General features: G+C 32.0%; 1 protein-coding gene across 1 annotated transcript; it reads right to left on the bottom strand.

Moving 5' to 3' along the window:
- Positions 1 to 6,491: 6,491 nt before the first annotated feature.
- Positions 6,492 to 18,290, bottom strand: LOC127709843 (UPF0489 protein C5orf22 homolog). The gene is made up of 4 exons (XM_052215512.1): positions 17,697 to 18,290; positions 12,877 to 12,938; positions 11,785 to 11,910; positions 6,492 to 7,726 (listed from the first exon to the last, which is right to left on the bottom strand). Exons 1-4 carry the CDS (start codon positions 18,004 to 18,006, stop codon positions 6,584 to 6,586), a joined length of 1,641 nt encoding a protein of 546 aa, XP_052071472.1. The 5' UTR covers positions 18,007 to 18,290; the 3' UTR covers positions 6,492 to 6,583.
- Positions 18,291 to 18,791: the final 501 nt, after the last annotated feature.

The raw sequence follows: 18,791 nt of genomic DNA, 5'->3' as shown, positions 1-18,791 counted from the left end.
ACCGGTAGTTCCAAGTAAAAATATCATAGACAGTGCGTTGATCAGTCTTGGACCACAAGGGTTTGTACTATTTGCCCACAGGCACTTGTTTCTGTCAATGGGGGTTAACTATTCGTACGAGTGTGGATAGTAAACCCCTCATTGACAGAAACAAATGTATTTGCCGGGTAACCCCTAAAAATCACAAAGTCATTTAATCAAGATCAATTAAATAACCACATTCATCACTAACCAAACAAACAATGAATATAATGATTAATAATATTTACCTTTATATCAGCAGAATCCTCCAAATTTACGAGGAGGTTTGTTATAAATCCTTGATATTCACGTTTCTCTTCTAGGTCAAAATTCACGACAAACAATATTCCTGGCATCCTGCGCATATTGCATTTGGCAAATGTAAACGACTTGTATTTAGCAATTTTCGGCGATCAAATATTTAATACAATTCATCTTTGACATCTTTAATAACCAAAAGCACAAGGGATACTAAACAATGTACGGATTTCTATTGAGCACTATTTCCTATGTGCAACGTCAATTATTATACGTCGTTCGACGATCATTTATGGTTATTTTGTCCATATTTTTTGTATTGCAGAATAAAAAGTATGAAAAAAATGTCCAATTAGTTATAAAAAAACATATAAGCCTGTTAGATAACAATAATGGCACCTATATCAGAATTCGTCGAGTAAAAAACAAATCTAGGGTGCTAGCCTAAGGCAGCTTAACTGCCTATTAATAGCTAATGAAAAACAATTCACAAGGTTTCCTGGTTAATTTGCAATTGTGTTTAATATTTTTAGATATGGCAAGAAATAAGTTCAATCATTTTTACATCGCGATGACCGTGAGGGCATTCCGATGTATTGCTATCGCCTAGATTTCCATTACGTTACTTTCGTTTTGGGTTTGTAACCGATCTATAAACATGATAAATACGCGAATATTAACGAGTGCAAACTAAAATTTCTTATCGTTTGTTATAAATACATCTCTTCAATGAATACTGATAAAAATATTTTTGTTTAGAACATAAATTAATAATATGAAAATGTTTTTTGTCGTAAGATATATATATATAAGTAAAAAATCATTGATAATATCTATGCACACGTACCGAAAAATTGTGTTAAAGCATGCGGAAGAATATCTCAAGAACGTTTTGCGACAATCCCGGCAAGGACCGGTAACTCTGTAATTGTTTTTGCGGGACAATATGAATGCCTACTCATATCCAATCTTTTAGAAAAATCGAAATTTTACAGAAGAGTGTCCACCATGCACTTGCACTGCACTATTATTAGAATAGTAGAATAGAATGATATACAAATGGATGAAAATTATATATATATGTAACTGTTATAACAATATAATAGTTATTACGGTGAGGTTAAATTTCCTGTCATTTATTCATCATCCATGCACGAACTTGTCTCAGAAAAAAATATATCTCTGTACATTAACCTCAGTTTCAGGTATAAAGATGTGATTTTTTACTGTGACAAGTGCTTTTGACCATCCACAAGAACTTGCGGTCATCCGATGTTCAGTACTTCAGTACTTTGATTAGATATTGCTATTTGTAACCAGTAAAATGTTATTTCAATATAGATATGGCAAGAAATATAAAAGTTCTTCAATGTTGTGATGTTTAAAATTCTATCTTCAATTTATTTCTATTTATATATAATTATTATAACATGTTGTAATAAAAAAGTTTAGAAATAAAAAAGTTCATTCTATGTTGTGATGTTAGAAATTTTATATCCAATTTATTACTATTTTTTATCTTGTAATAAAAAAGTTTCAAAAGAATAAAACTTACCTTGTTAGGTTGACGCTGTTTCAAACTGTTACTCTTCTTTAGTATGCTCTTCTAAGATGCAAAGTCACGAAAACACATATCTATACTATATCTTTATTCTCATAACCATTGCAGATACATAGGTACAGAGAGAGTGCAAAATATGTACATGAATATGCATCTATTTACAAAACATTTATATACAATACAGTGGTTTAAAAATAATATACGTTTTAGCCAGGATGACCCACATGTTTATTAACACACTTTATGAACTTGCATAATCTTTTTAGCTCTGACTTTTTGTTTAATTTGCTCATCAATTTTCTAAACTTTAGTGAACACGAGCCAAATAGAATTTTTCAAGGTATATAATTTTCTACTGTCGTTAAAAAATGGACATTCTAGCAGATAATGAAATTCGTCTCCAATGCTACCAATATTACAAAGATGACATTTTCTATCATTCCTATTAATATTATTCCACCTCCCTGTCTCTATTGGGAGTCTGTGGTTTGTGGTTCTATATATAAATAAAATAATACTTTCGTGCAGATCCAAGATATCAAAATATTTTTCAAAATTTATTTCTAACTTAAAAATTCTGTAATTAACTGCTTTTGCAGACTCTTGTAATTGTGTATTCCACAACTGTTTGAATTGGTCTTGTAATCGCAACTTTAGTGCATTTTTTAACTATATATCGTTACCAAAACATTGAGTAATCCAAATATTTGAAAAACCATATTCATCCAATATATTTTTAACCTTACTTACAAAAAATGTACATACATTATTAACAGTAATTAATGTTTTACAGCAGAATTCATTGAGTGTGTAGGTAAGGTTAGAATCTTTGGTTAGCTTGCTTGTTAGCTGAACCGTGAAGTCATTATTAGGTTAGGTATACTACCCTCCTTTCGGAGTAGTCTAGTCCTACAGACAGTTAGTTTGGTTATCTGTCGGACTAGTCTACTCTTAAAGGAGGGTAGTTTACCTAACGTAATAATGACTTCACGGTTCAGCTAGCAAGCAAGCTAACCAAAGATATTACCTTTACCTACACACTCAATGAATTCTGCTGTAATATCAAATAAGGACAATATTATGTTGATCTGTTCACAATTAAGAAAATCAAGTAATGATGTACCTGTCCAGCTATAGCATCATGTTACCTCAAATATCACCGGGGCATCAAGCAATTAGCATGTGTGAATTGATCAAAGAAATATCACACCTATGATTAAAGGTAATGAAATCTTCATGCAAAATGTGATAATTAAAACAATGTCAAATGATACATGATAAGAAGAGATGTTAGATAACTGTCCTGAATCATATTGTAACAGGTAAAATAGGCAAAGGTGTCTATTTTAAAACATATAATTAGACATACTTATATGCATATGTTTTTATAGAATCTGGCCTTTACTAGTTTGTTACAAACTATATCATGTATATCTATTTCTCACAATCATGTATCACTTGTACCAATTTGTACCAAAATATAAATACAAGAGAGGGAAATATTAAGTATGTACCATTTGTACCCATTTGTACCTGGTTACAAATGAAGATATGAATATTTTAAGCACTATTTTCTTGGCATATATGAATATTTTGCGTCCTCGTCTTATTTTAAAGCTTTACCGTAAATGAGGGTGGTAAAGGGTTATTTTCGTGCAACGTGTTTTGCCATTTTTATTTCACGTGCAGCCGTGAAAAGGGTTCGTTATTCACCGTGTTTCGTGAAATCGGTAAAATGATCAACGTGCAAGAAATTTTTAATTGTTCGTTCATCGTGAAATGGCAATTTTATTTCGCGTTCTTCCGTGCAGATACCCCCCCCCTTTACGCCCCTCGTAAATCTAGGCCAATACGTTACAAAACACTTGATTTAAATGTAACGGTCCTTGCAAAAATTTAAAGTAGTTGTAAATATGAAGATCACCTTACACTATGTTTAAATGATTCAGTGTCAAACAATCGAAAATTAAAAAAGTGTGAATTTGTCTTACATGTAACAGTTAGGGAGCTGCAATTTGATTTTTATGGGGGGGGGGGGGGGGGGGGGGGGGGCTAGGATGAAAAATTTTGTCCTGCCTTTTTTTTTAGTTGTAATCTCTGTCCTGCCTTTTTTATTTTTCACTCTATTCGGTCCTGCCTTCTTTTTTTTTAGTTTTATCCTGACTTTTTTTTACATAAATTGTCATCCTGCCTTTTTTTTTGCAAAGTGTCTCATCCTGCCTTTTTTTTTACTCAAAATTCCTGTCCTGCCTATTTTTTTCAAATTTCATCCTAACCCCTAAACCCCAACCCCCCCTAAAAATCAAATGGTAGCTCCCTTATCTACTCTTGTCTGAATGCTGACCTACTTGACAAGATGATGTGTAGTACATGTATTTCGTACACTAGTTTACATTATCCTATATAGTGACAGAGATATGGACTCAAATAGTCAATGAAGCTTAAAAGTAGGTCATACTTAAATACTGTTGTCTGGCTGCTGAACTTCACTGCATGATTTAATCTCACACTAGTTTAAGCGTTTATGTGTATAATGACTGAAATAAAAAATTAGACATAAAACTTTTCCAAGTCAATAAAGTTTTTGTTTGTAAAGTGACATACACTTCTGGATGCACCCATGGGGATATTATGCTTATTGAAAGATATATGCACTTTGATGGACTGGTAAAATGAAGTTCAAGGTGACCTACTTTTGATTGCTTTTTGAGGGTCTGGATTGGGGAGGTTCTTAATTTCTGTATTCTTTAATTTTTTAGGCCATTCTTCTCTATCCTTTATACTTTTTGCCCATTATTCTCTATTCTTGATATTTTAGCACCTCATTTTTCTCTATTCCTTATTTTTTGGTCCATTTTTCTCTATTCTTTATATTTTTTGCCCATTATTCTCTATTCTGGATATTTTAGCACCTCATTTTTCTCTATTCCTTATTTATTGGTCAATTTTCTCTATTTATATTTTTTGCCCATTATTCTCTATTCTGTAAAACCCCATTCACACCCTCCTTTTTGTCTTAACTTTCCAGGAACATCAATTAAAATCCCATGACATTGTATGTTGCCATATTCAGACTTAACCAAAAATCATAAGGCAGAAAATGTAGGCAACTTTGGCCTAATTAATGCTTTAGGAATCATACTCAAGTTTACATGTCGGATCAAATGTAACAAAGGTCAATGAAAGGGAAAATATAACCCTGTGATATACTGTATGCACAAGTACACTCCAGAATGCATTCATACCCTGGTTTATATTATCATATTATGCACAGTGACTGATATATTAAGCTGGATTTAAAACCTTGAACTACGGGTCACATGACAAATAATAGGCCAATTTAGATCCTTCTACTTATGGTAATAGGCCAAGCCTTTTTCGAAATACAAGTAGATTTTGAAGTTAAAAAACATGCACATTTTGATGCCAAGTAAACTCCAATTTTTCTTCCTTTGGTGATCTGACCTGACATAAGCAATCTAGTACGATTGTCAATTTTACAACTATCCATTGAAGAGAGATAAAAAGTGTATATTTACACATCTTTAATTTTCATAACCCCTTTTCACCAAGAATCCAGTATAAAGTTTGGTTTTCTACTACAATTGTGAAATTCCTACCATTAGGTCATGTCCACTGACAAGTGCTTTGTACTTCCATGCTTTTATTGGTTTTCTTTGATATATGTTCCCTATTTCTGATATGGTCAATTTCTAACAGTAAACTACTGTAAGTATTAGGTCACCTTTTTTTTCTAAAGAATCATTGTGAGATGTACAGATGAAGTAAAAAATGTATTGTGTACTCGGTAATGCCAACAGTGCTCCTCTTCTTGCAGACTTGTTCCTGTATTCATATGAGGCAAAGTTCATACAGGAGCTTCTTTCATTGGATAATTTAAAGTTTTGTGATTTTCGAATGCATCTATCCCATCAAACTTGAAATAAAGGATACAACAGATACAGCCTGCCTAATATCTATACTTACATGTAGAAATTGACAATGAGGGTCGGTTGAGAACAAAACTTTATGACAAAAGAGATGATTTCAGCTTCCCTATTGTAAACTTTCCATTTCTATGTAGCAACTCCAACAGGACCTGCATATGGAGTATACACGTATATCATTTAGTTGGTACAATATTCCAGAGCTTGCATTTTCTATCATGATTTCCTTGATGGGGGTTGCTGCTTACAAGGAAGATATTAAACCATGAGTTCCAAGTTGTGAAGTTTAAAGTCCCAATGGAAATTTAACAGACACCATCACAAGTTGGTTGACCATTATAGAATATCTGTTACACAGATGACGACAATCCTGCTCTCATTACCCCCAATGTGACCAACCAAGTAAGACTTATCACTGGGTTTGTACTAACATGAGCAACACGATGGGTGCCACATGTGGAGCAGGATATCACTCCCCCCCGTTTTTGGTGGGTTTCATGTTGCTCAGTCTTAAGCTCCTGTTCCTTTTTGTGTTTTCTATATTATTATTGAGACAACCTGCAACTTGTCATTAAGACAGAGAATATCTTACATTTTCTTCATCCATGTACTCACCAGATTTTCCTCACAGAGTAACATGCCTTTTTGAAGAGTTGGTAGAAAAATTAATATGACAGCTGCCTGAATCGCAAAGCATAAAACAATTAAGTTGTAACATGTATTTAATACAAAAATCATTAAAAATAGAACAGTAACAAATATTATGCCAGATCATCTAAAAAATACTTTTGCTGAATCAGTGTTTAATAACAATTTTTGGTCTTGAAATCCATCCCTTTATCCCACCCAATAGTCCTCCATCATAATGAGCTACACAGTTATTGCTGAATGTCTTATTAAGTGATGCCATTATATCAGATTCTATGAGTTTAAAAAATCGTCTAGGAGTATATCCATCTCGTGATGATCTACATATAGTCACAAATTTGACAGATTTTGTCTTTAAAGATTTTAAAATATTCTGTAATGTAGCTGTTCTTTCTGTTATCTCTTTTCTTGTTGGATTATGTATTAAAACTGACGAATCTGAAGGTGTATTAGCTCCCATGCATATGCCATAACGTGGGGGAAATGTCACTTTGTAAGTCTTTGGAGATGTATTTAAACAAAAGCCAACCCTTTGCATGGCTTTCAATTGCCTTATACCTAATTTTTGAAAAGAGTGTATGATTTCACTGATGGCATATTTAACAGCATGGTGTTGCTTTGAGCAGAGATGAATCTTTTTATTTTGCCATAAAATTTTCTGTAGATATGCATTAACTTCAGACGTAATTTTTGATAACTTCGGACAATTTTTGTTAATTGCAACTGGTTGTTTTGGGTTTTGACAAGTATAAAATCGTCTAAATAAGTCTAAAGCTGTTGTCAATATATTGTCTACATATCGTTCTTGAGCAAGAGATTTTGGACATATTAGTTTGTCTAAATAATTGTTTATGTGTTTCAGCTCCACTTCCTTTACTCCTAAGTCAAGAAGAGGCTGAGATGCATAAACACATCCATAATAATCCTCATCCAAATCAAGAATAATTTCCTCATTATTTAAAAGCCATTTTGCGTTATTCACATATTTTACAGCAACATTTTCTTGTATTTCTTCAACAGTATAGGTTCTTTGTATACGACATTTCTTTTTAGGAATTGAAATGGCAGTAACATTATCGCTTTCATAATCTGGGTAGTAGCAATTGTAAAGAGAGGATTTTTGTTGAAATTCACATATACAGAAAACCTCATACTGAGTATTATCCCTCCTCTTTACGTTAGCTATTCCAATCTGATTGTGTTGGACAGAATACGAAGAATTATGATTCTTTTTGTCCCATTCTGGCCATATCCAAATTACTCTTTTGATCAGTCCAGATATAATGGCTTCCTGAAATGTGTGTACAGTAATTAGAATTTGGATACATATATTAGATGCATGCATCTCATGATTAATTTAGAAGTAATACCTTGATTTATTAGCATGATTAGTATGATAGATTGATTGTTAATTGCTTACCGTCCAGTGGCAAATATTTTATGCATGTTCAGGACGAGATTAGTATGATGATTCATATACTGGCCGTGAAAACAATGTACTATCAATATCATTTAGTGATAAGTTAAAATATAATAATGTTGCATCATGCTCTTAATATCTGCTGTTGTTCAATTGTCCTTTCTGACGACTATATTTCATAGTTACAGACCAATAGAGACATTAAAACTATGGCATAGAATCCTTGTCAGATCAGATGTTTTTCCTTTTATACCTTACACTAATTTCAATACAATTACACTATTATAGACAATATAGACAATGCAAATTTTTGCTATGTTTTTTTAATACATAAATCTTTGGAAAATACTAACTATACATTGACCAAAAATACTTCTTAAAAAAAGTAAGTTATATTTATATATTTACTTAACATTTTGTGGCACACTAGAATGAGCTTGACATTTTCAGTAGCAAAATTTTGAGAGGGAAATGTTTAACACATTTTTCAGGTGACGGGGCTCAACAGGGTGATGGAATGCAGAGAAATGAACAGTTATGCTAATTAATTTGGATTAATTAATTTTGCAAAAAGGACAGTTTCAATTTGATTTTCATTTTTTTAAATATTTGATATACATGATATACTAGAGAGCATTAGAATGTGAAAGAGGTTTTGTGGATATTAATTTCTAATAAATAACTCAAGACTAGAATTCAAGTCAATAGCTACCACTATCACATTTCCACATTTCCAAATTCAGTGAGCCACAATTTATAGATCTAAACCCTAATTTGGCATATATTTTTTAAAACATAAAAATAAAGAGAAAAGATTCACAACATAATAAGCATGTGCTCTAAGTTTTCAACTGATATAACCACAACTTCATGTTCAACTACTTTAAAAAAAAAAACTTACGCCTACCTAAAACAAAACGTTTTACATGACCAGTGACCCACAAATTCTAGATCAAAACCCTAATTTGGTATGTATCAAAAAAAGTTTGCAATCATAATGAACATGGCTGGGGTGCAGCTTGATACGACCGCAGAGGTCGAACCCTGAACAGTTGGGGCAAGTATGGACACAACATGCAAGCTTGATACAGGACTGAATTTGGATTGTAATTAAATATTTGACACAGCATAGGTTTCTGACACAGAATGAAAGTGGTCTAAGAACTTAAAAATTTCTAATTTACCTATTCAAACCATATCATTATTATTTCCTTTTATATATAAATCAGAAATAACTAATTTAAAATGGAAAATTTTAAAGAAAAGAAAAGGAAAAAATAATCCCCCCCCCCCAATTTTTTGAACCCCCTTATGATTCATCACCCCCAAACTCAATCCCAGCCTTCCCTTTGTTGTATGGTACCTTGTAGTACAATTTCAGAGAGATCCATACACTTGAACACAAGTTATTGTCTGGAATCTAGAAAAATACTTGTTTTTGGCCCCTTTTTGGCCCCAAATTCCTAAACCTTTAGGGCAAATACCCCCAAACTCAAACCCAGCTTTCCCTTTGTGATATGGAACCTTGCAGTACAATTTCATAAAGATCCATACACTTACACACAAGTTATTGTCCTGAAACTAGAAAAATGTTTGTTTTTTTGCCCTTTTATGGCCCCTAATTCCTAAAAATTTGAGGGAATTACCCCCAAACTCAATCCCAGCCTTCCCTTTGTGGTATGGTACCTTGCAGTACAATTTCAGAGAGATCCATACACTTGAACACAAGTTATTGTCTGGAAACTAGAAAAATGCTTATTTTTGGCCCCTTATTCCTAAACTTTTTGGGCAATTACCCCCGAACTCAAACTCAGCTTTCCCTTTATGATATGGAACCTAGTAGTACAATTTCATAAAGATCCATACACTTACACACAAGTTATTGTCATGAAACTAGAAAAATGCTTGTTTTTTGCCCCTTTTTGGCCCCTAATTCCTAAAATGTGGAGGCAATTACCCCCAAAATCAATCCCAGCATTCCCTTTGTGATATGGAACCTTGTGATACAATGTCAGAGAGATCCATACACTTACACACAAGTTATTGTCATGAAACTAGAAAAATGCTTATTTTTTGCCCCTTTTTGGCCCCTAATTCCTAAAATTTGGAGGCAATTACCCCCAAAATCAATCCCAGCATTCCCTTTGTGATATGGAACCTTGTGGTACAATGTCAGAGAGATCCATACACTTAAACACAAGTTATGTCTGGAAGTTACAAAAATGCTTATTTTTGGCCCCTAATTCCTTAACTGTTGGTACCATAACCCCCAAAATCAATCCCCATTTTCCTTTTGTGGTATTAAACCTTATGGTTAAATTTCATAGAGATCCATACTAAAGTTAGAGTGCGAAAACTAATGTGTCTTCGGATGACGACGACGACACCGGACGAAGACGACGATGCCAACGTCATACCAATATACGACCACAAAATTTTTTTACGGTCGTATAAAAACAACCTTAATACAAAACTTTAACCTGATTTTGGACATGCATTGTACTAAAAGACAAACAGACTAGAAAACCTAATCCCCCATATCATCAAAGCATGGATATTAAAATTGTCAGATGGAAGTAAAATATTAATACATGTGTTGAATCACTATTACAATTATTAATCTCTTCAACAGCTGTAATGCCATGAATAAATATTTATATATATATTTAAGTAATGTTATGCTATAATAATACTTTTAATAGCCCTTAGGTACAACCTTACTATTGATTTCAGAAAGTAGTATTAATTACACCAGTGTTTGTCATTACAAGAAAAGGTACAACCTTACGATTGATTTCAGAAAGTATTATTAATTACACCAGTGTTTGTCATTACAAGAAAAGGTACAACCTTACTATTGATTTCAGAAAGTATTATTAATTACACCAGTGTTTGTCATTACAAGAAAAATAAAGGTTTGCCTAATTATTCTGTTTTCACAATCTATAAGTGATTTGTCAGGAAGGACATTAGTTATTTCTTACATTGGATTAAAATAAAAAATATAAAAATTTATAAATATATATCATGCTAAACTAATGATGCACCAATGAGATGTTTTTTTCATAGCTTGTTTACTTTTGCAGCAGAAATTACATTTTATAAAATCAGTATTTCAGGTCATGCTAGTCAACAGCTTTTTTGCATAATAATTTTATAAGGTTGTAAAAGCGTAGACCATGCGCACATTTATTAGAATGAAGCGCAGAAGCGCTTCATACAAAATGTACTTTGGTCAACACTTTAACACCCCAATAAATTTACAAAAAGAAGCATTCAATTCTTAAATGAAGCTAAATCTGTGTTCTATATCACAGAAATCTTGATATCTTATACTGTAAATTCAGAAATTATTGCCTGCATTTATTATTGAGATTTTTTTCAGAATGTACACAAATGCGAGATTAATTATTGCGATTTCAGAAGAATCTGCATACATATATATGCATCAGATATCATAATGGGAGTTCTTATTATTGCGATACTCAACCAGTCGCATTATTCGCATAAATAAAAACCTCGCAATAATTTCTGAATTTACAGTACTTGATTGCATGTTTAATCATAATAAAATTCTGACCTAATTCCACAGTAACTTTTGAAAGCACAATTGTTCATTCAATAGTAAAACTAAATGTTTAACAAAGGCATGGTGTCACAGCCTTTTATGTATATATTTATAATATAGCTTTTTTCTTAGCTTTGTGCAAATGGTTTTTGTGGAAGCTTACTGATGTTTTTTATTAATGGTTCAGTGGTTCTGTGTTACGACAGAATTTCAAATGTTTTTTTTATCGTGACACAGCTAGTTTATGTTGTTGAATAGAAATAAATGTTGCTATGAACATGATGAATGGATATATATCAATAGACAAAGGTGAAACTTTATGCCTATACATGCCTTTTAGCCAAGACATAAATAAACTTACAATTATAAAGACATCATTTCTTTGCATTAGCAACTTGAAGTCTTGCTTTGTTTTGGGCCAACTAAATGTTGGATAGTCTGGAAAATGTACAGGTGGTGCCATATCATCATGTCCATCAATATGAATCTACACAAAAAATATAAGAATATTGTTATCTGACCACCACACTGTAAAAATCCTGTAAAATGTAGAAATTAAAAATTGGTGAAATGCTACTAAATATCCTCAAACAATGACAGACTTCAGAGGAATTGCATACATAAGTATCTGATGGAAATACATATATCCTGTGTCCAAAGCTTCAAGGATCTAACAGCACTTGGTTCTACTTTCTGTTCTGGTTATTATTACATAAGCCAATGAAATTTCATCCTATTGAAAACAGAAAGTAGAAAGAGTTTTCAGATTCTTTTAAGTGAAGCCTGGTCTGTAGTTTAATCAGATTAAAATATCTTGAAACTTATGATTTCTGAATACCCCTAGTTGTAAGAAAAGATAAGTCTTTAAGTTTTACCTTGATAATTCTGAATAAATAGTACAAATCATTTGTTCTTAGTAGTCCTTTTTATCAGACACCTATTAAATTATCAATACTACATAGAATTCATTTTTGTACTTTTTTTTTCTACAAAAATTCTACAGACAAATCATACAATTCTGTTCATGCTGTTTGCAGTTAAGTATATGTGGTGGATATTACATATGTAGAGGAATGAAATGACATTCTCATTATTTTTAGAAAAAGGATTTAACCACAATTTCTCTTCATCAAATTGAATGTATAACATGTACAACACTCAAATACTGTCCAGAAATAAAGGCAGAACCACATTTAAATAGTCTTACTTTATACTTGTTATAGTACATGTGTGGGGGGTGTAGTTTGTTGATTGGAACTACATTGTAATTAATGCATTTTGAAATTTCCCATGGACACAATATTCATATTCTCCATATTAAGACACATGCAAATGAAATCAAAGTATATTTGCATTACACATCAACCCCCTATGTTAAAGTAGTACTTACCAAAGTATTGCCATCAAGAGATATTGATTTAGCATTAACCCCCTGTATTAAAGTAGTACTTACCAAGGTATTGCCATGATGAGATATTGCTTTAGCATTAGCAGCATCAAACCAATAAGGTATAACTGAAAAAATGACATACAATTATACATGTACATAGAATGGAGAATGGAAATAGGGAATGTTTCAAAGAGACAACAACCAGACCAAAGAGCACAAAACAGCCCAAGGCCACCAATGGGTCTTAAACACAGCAAGAAAATTCTGCACCCAGAGGCGCACTTCAGCTAGCCCCTAAACAATAATGTATACTAGTTCAGCGAATACATATGTATTTATATATATATACTTAATACAACTGTTTATAAAATACTTGAATATTTCTAATTAGCCTGCAAACTCTGGGGAGAACATTGTAATTAGCAATGAGAAAAATATCTATTAAAGACTATAATAGGACAAAGATACAAACTTCAGTACACTGTACCACCTTCAATAAGGAGCAAAACCCAAATTGTATAGTAAGCTGTAAATCTTAGTTTTTAGCATAGTAAAAAGGAATAAAATGCTTCGCTGGGGCACAGCTTGATACGACCGCAGAGGTCGAACCCTGAACAGTTGGGGCAAGTATGGACACAAAATTCAAGCTTGATACAGCTATGACTTTGGATTGTCATTAAATATTTGACACAGCATAGGTTTCTGACACAGGATGAATGTGGTGTAAGAACTGGAAAAAATTTAATTTACCTATTATGGTGGAATATCCATAAACTAAATTGTTTGTTAATTTCAATATATCAAAGAATATGTAGAATTCAATGTTTGATGTAATGTAATAAAGTTGAAATTTGGACCGTTTTTGTTCAATGTGGACCAATTTGGTAACATGTATAAATAATCAAAAATCTAAATACATGGGAGCCCATTTAAATACATCATAAAGGTATTAAAATAGAAAGTGACATCATAGTCATGGCTAAAAATAAACAAAAATCCTTAATCAGCAACATTTAAAGTAATATCTAAAAATAAAATTCCTTTGTAACCATAAAAGCCCATTTAAATACATCATAAAGATATTAAAATAGAAAATGACATCATAGTCATGGCTAAACATAGCTAAAAACCCTTAATCAGCATCATTTAACAGTAATATCTAAAAATGGAAATTACATCATAAAGGTATTATAATAGAAAATGACATCATAGTCATGGCTAAAAATAAACAAAATCCTTAATCAGCATCAGCAACATTTTAAAGTAATATCTAAAAATAAAATTCCTTTGTAACCATAAAAGCCCATTTAAATACATCATAACAGATATTAAAATAGAAAATGACATCATAGTCATGGCTAAACATAGCAAAAACCTTAATCAGCATCATTTAACAGTAATATCTAAAAATAAAAATTTCTTTGCAACCATAAAAGTAAAATAGAAAATGACATCATAATCATAGCTAAAAATAAACAAAAAATTTTTTTATTGGCAAATTTTAAATGGAGTTTATTATACTAAAACAATAAATTTGCAACCATAAACATGATAAAACCCCATTTAAACACATCATAAAAGTATTAAATAATTCAACTACATCATAAGGCTATAAAAATAGAAAATGACTTCATAGTCAAGGCTAAAGGTAAACAAAAAACCTTCATCAGCAAAATTGTATATTGGCAAATTTCCAATGAAGTTTATTACACTAAAATTGTTGGCAAATTTCCAATGCATTTATTAACAATAAAGTTATTGGCAAATTTCCAATTTACATAATTTAAAAGCAGTGTAGATGAGATATTTAAATGAGTTTGAATTACCAACCTTACACTGCTTTTAAATAATGTTCTTTACTCAATTATTTGTCTATTAAAATGGAAACCCTTGTTTTTTAACCTTTTTTCCCCTTATTCCTTAAACATTAGAGCCATAACCACCCCACCCCCCCCCCCCCCACCCCCCCCAAGCCAATTATTACTTTCCAATGTAACTTAAATTTCCAATATAAATAATTTTAAATTTCAATTCCTCATGATATATAACCGTATCATTATTATTTTCTTTCATATATAAATCTGAAACAACCATCTTTAAATGGAAAATTTTAAAGAAAAAAAAATGAAAAAAAAAAATCCTACCTCCCACACATTTTTTCAACCCCCTTTTGATTCATCATCCCCCACCTCAATCACAACCTTCAATTTGTGGTATGGAACATTGCAATACAATTTCACAGAGATCCATACACTTGAACACAAGTTTTTGTTGCAAACTAAAAAAATCCTTATTTTTGACCAATATTTGGCCCCTTATTCATAAATGTTTGAGCAATTAACCCCAAAACTCAATTCCTACTTTCTCTTTGTGATAAAAAATAACTAACTTAAAATGTAAATTTTAAACAAAAAAAAAAGGAAAAAAAAAATTACCCCTTTTTTGACCCCCGCCCCCCTTATGATTCATCACCCCCACCCCCCTTTCCCCCCAAACCAAGCTCAATAACAGCCTTGCCTTTGTGGTATGGTACCTTGTAATACAATTTTAGAGAGATCCATACACTTGAACACAAGTTATTGTCTAGAAACTAAAAAATGCTTATTTTAAACCCCTTTTTAGTCCCCTTATTACTAAACGTTTTGGGCAATTACCACAACACTCAATTCCAGCTTTCCCTTTGTGAAATGGAACCTTGTAGTAAAATTTCAGAAAGATCCATACACTTACACACAAGTTATTGTCATGAAACTAGAAAAATGCTTATTTTTTGCCCCCTTTTGGCCCCTTATTCCTAAAATTTTGAGGCAATTAACCCCAAAATCAATCCCAGCATTGACCCTTTGTGATATGGAATCTTGTGGTACAATGTCAAAGAGATCCATATGCTAACACACAAGTTATGTCTGGAAGTTACAAAAATGCTTATTTTTGGCCCCTTTTTGGCCCCTAATTCCTTAACTGTTGGTACCATAACCCCCAAAATCAATCCCCACCTTCCTATTGTGGTATTGAACCTTATGGTGAAATTTCATAGAGATCCATTCACTTAAACTAAAGTTAGAGTGCGAAAACATTGTGTATTCAGACGACGCCGGACGACGACGACGACGCCAACGTCATACCAATATACGACCTCAAATTTTTTTTGCGGTCGTATAAAAAGCAGAGGACACAAAAATACAGGTATATTTTTAAGTTTTAGTAAAAAGTTGACAACTTGACAGTTAGGTTTATTTCTTCTAGATTCGTCCTGAACATGAATGAAATATTTGCCACTAGATATTAAGCAACCAACAATCAATCAATCTAGATTAATTTGCCCTCTCATGCTCTGTCAATCAGGTATATATAATTTATTTACAATTTAACTCCTCCACCCTTGAATTTTTAGCATTACCCTTAGAATTCCAGTACCACTCTTGTTTCATATTAAACATCAAATTTTAGATTATATGAAATAAGTTTGGAAGAATCAGTATAATTTGGAAATACAAGATGTATTTACTATTATTATACATGTTATAAGCATGATAAGTAAAGTTTAGTTTTTTTGTCTTTTTTTCAAGTTGAAATAATTATTTCATTAGCTCTACACTTGACTGTTTTATCTGTGGTGACCCCTGTATTTCAAATCCAGTGGGGCTACATGTATTTCACTATTTGAAATCACTGGGGAGAACATTGTGATTGGCAATGAGACAAATCTTCATTTAAGACTAAATGACAAAGATATATGCACTTACAGGACACTATACAGCCTTCAACAATGAGCAAAAACCAAACTGTATAGTAAGCTTTAAAAGACCCTGTCCTGGCCCAGGATGAAAAAGTGTACATTGTACAACAACATGAATGTTTGCTGTATCATATGTTTATAAAAACACTTTTTGGTTGTCAGATTATTCATTTTCAAATATATTTGTACATTTGTGTAGTTACCCTGTAACACATTTTGCATCTCCCACTTTTGAGGTTTGAAAAATTGACACCTATGATTTTCAACTAAATTTTGACACCGTTTTGATGCCCCAAAAAAATTTATGAGATGCAGTGATACAGGTATTTGTAAAGAAAGTTCTACTTTTGTATATTATAGGTAGTACAAACTTGAATTATCAGCATTATAATCATTATTTAGAAATGTCAGAGAATGAATGCATGGTAATGAAATCAAATATTTGATCAGGAGTAAATTAAACTTGATTGCTGAAATGACTGAATGAATCATCAATCATGTTAATCATCATTTGTTTAACATCCAATGGCAAATATTTCATAAATACATGATCATGTATGAAGTATAAGAACAAATTAATATTAAGTTTAATAGGTCAAATATCGGTTCTGCAAAGTGGGTCAACCTGTACCTTGTGTACCATTACTTATATTGTGTGATTCCAATTACAAAGTTCTGTTGGACTTGATTTTCTATGTAGACCTAGGAGTTAAAACACTCTTGGGCACTACTACATGTACTTAAATGGAACAGATAAGTCATACACATGTAGATGTTGATATTGATTATACATGTGTCTTTTAAATTTTTCACAATGGTTTACCTGCAACCTTTTACATTTACAATGTAGAGCTTAAATTAAAGTGTAAACTTTGTTAATTTTTTTAGGCTGTACTAGTACTCTACACATACAGACGACTAGATGTTCAGCAAGTCTTCCATTAAGCCTCCCTTCATGGCATCTTTATCTTTATAGTATCAACAGACTAAGGTTCATAATTATCTTTCTTTTTGTTTAACTAGTTAACATGTGTTACAGTGTAGTAGATTTCTCTTTCATTCATAGACTAATCCCTTTCATACGGATTCTTAAAATAAGCATAATACACTCGTCAAGATTAACAATACTGGTATAATGATATACCTTCATGGTGTTCTTCTACTACAAACAAACTCAATGGTGAGTTTGGGCCAGTTCTTCTAGACCAGTTACCCCCTTTTCCTTTGTAGACATTTGAATGTAGCAGCTTCTTCCAAGGAACTTTGATCTGCAGTGGTTCACCTCTGATATACCTCTTCTTTATATCATGAGATCTTATGTCAAAATGTGTATTGGCTGTATTGTATCTTAATAAACACAAGTATAGCACTACAATAGACGCAACAAAACAAAGTGCAGCTATGTTGCCTAGAATGGTTCTTCTAAAAATTACTTTCATTCTTCGAAAAGTCATTTATTTAGCTGAATGCAATAATCTATATTTTATGGCATTTTAAAGTGTCCACAACACCATATCACGGAATATTTAATAATCTATTCACACGTTGAACAACCTTACAATATACATGTCAGCTGGTCAGGTGAAACATCAACAGGAAGATCAAACTTTTCTTTAGAGTTATCTTCTCCTGAGAGAATCTTAGCAGAGGCACCAATAGGTTTTAAACTAGTTTTCCCGTTTGACAAAAAAAAACATGTTTAAGCCAGTTTTAGAAGAGACAGAATGAAATAAAGTCAAACAAGACAGCAGCTGTATGTCATATACAAAGGTTCACAGAATATTCCAGGCGATACAATTTTATTGATTCAATCAGAGACATATAATACAATATGTTTCGGATTTAATTGAAACTGCGACACCTGTTGACATGTTCAGATTAAATTACTTTGGCGTTCATATATAATAATAATGTATTAAATTTCGACACCGATACGTACAATATGAATAAAACATTGTACACTATGTGTCTTTGTTTGTTTGTTTTTTGTTTGTTTGGTTTTTTTTTGTTCAGTGTCGTTTGTCTTAAATTTGCTTTCGACTGTTTTTTTTAATCGTGTTAAAAGTTTTCATGGTGTCAATATAACTTTTCTATAACATTTCTGAGAATATACAAACCACTTCTTCAACACCAATTTTAGCAATAGTCACATCGTTTGAAAATAAATTTAAATAAAAGGCGTTTAGGGAATGGACCCCTCTTTCTTTCATATTTTTTTTTTGCGTTCTATATTTTTAGT

Source organism: Mytilus californianus, unplaced genomic scaffold (assembly GCF_021869535.1).
Source record: "Mytilus californianus isolate M0D057914Y unplaced genomic scaffold, xbMytCali1.0.p SCAF_7, whole genome shotgun sequence".
In the NCBI taxonomy this organism is placed as follows: Eukaryota; Metazoa; Mollusca; class Bivalvia; order Mytilida; family Mytilidae; genus Mytilus; species Mytilus californianus.
Note: the sequence above shows the minus strand (reverse complement) of the source record. Positions and strands in the feature narration are given on the sequence as shown.

Bases quoted from the DNA above. Each gene is read 5' to 3' on its own strand.
- LOC127709843 (XM_052215512.1), bottom strand. From the start codon at position 18,006: ATGACTTTTCGAAGAATGAAAGTAATTTTTAGAAGAACCATTCTAGGC. The intron at 12,939-17,696 runs GTATATCATTAT...TCATTTTTTCAG, and splicing joins AGTAGAAGAACACCATGAAG to TTATACCTTATTGGTTTGAT. The intron at 11,911-12,876 runs GTAAGTACTACT...TTTTTTGTGTAG, and splicing joins CTCATCATGGCAATACCTTG to ATTCATATTGATGGACATGA.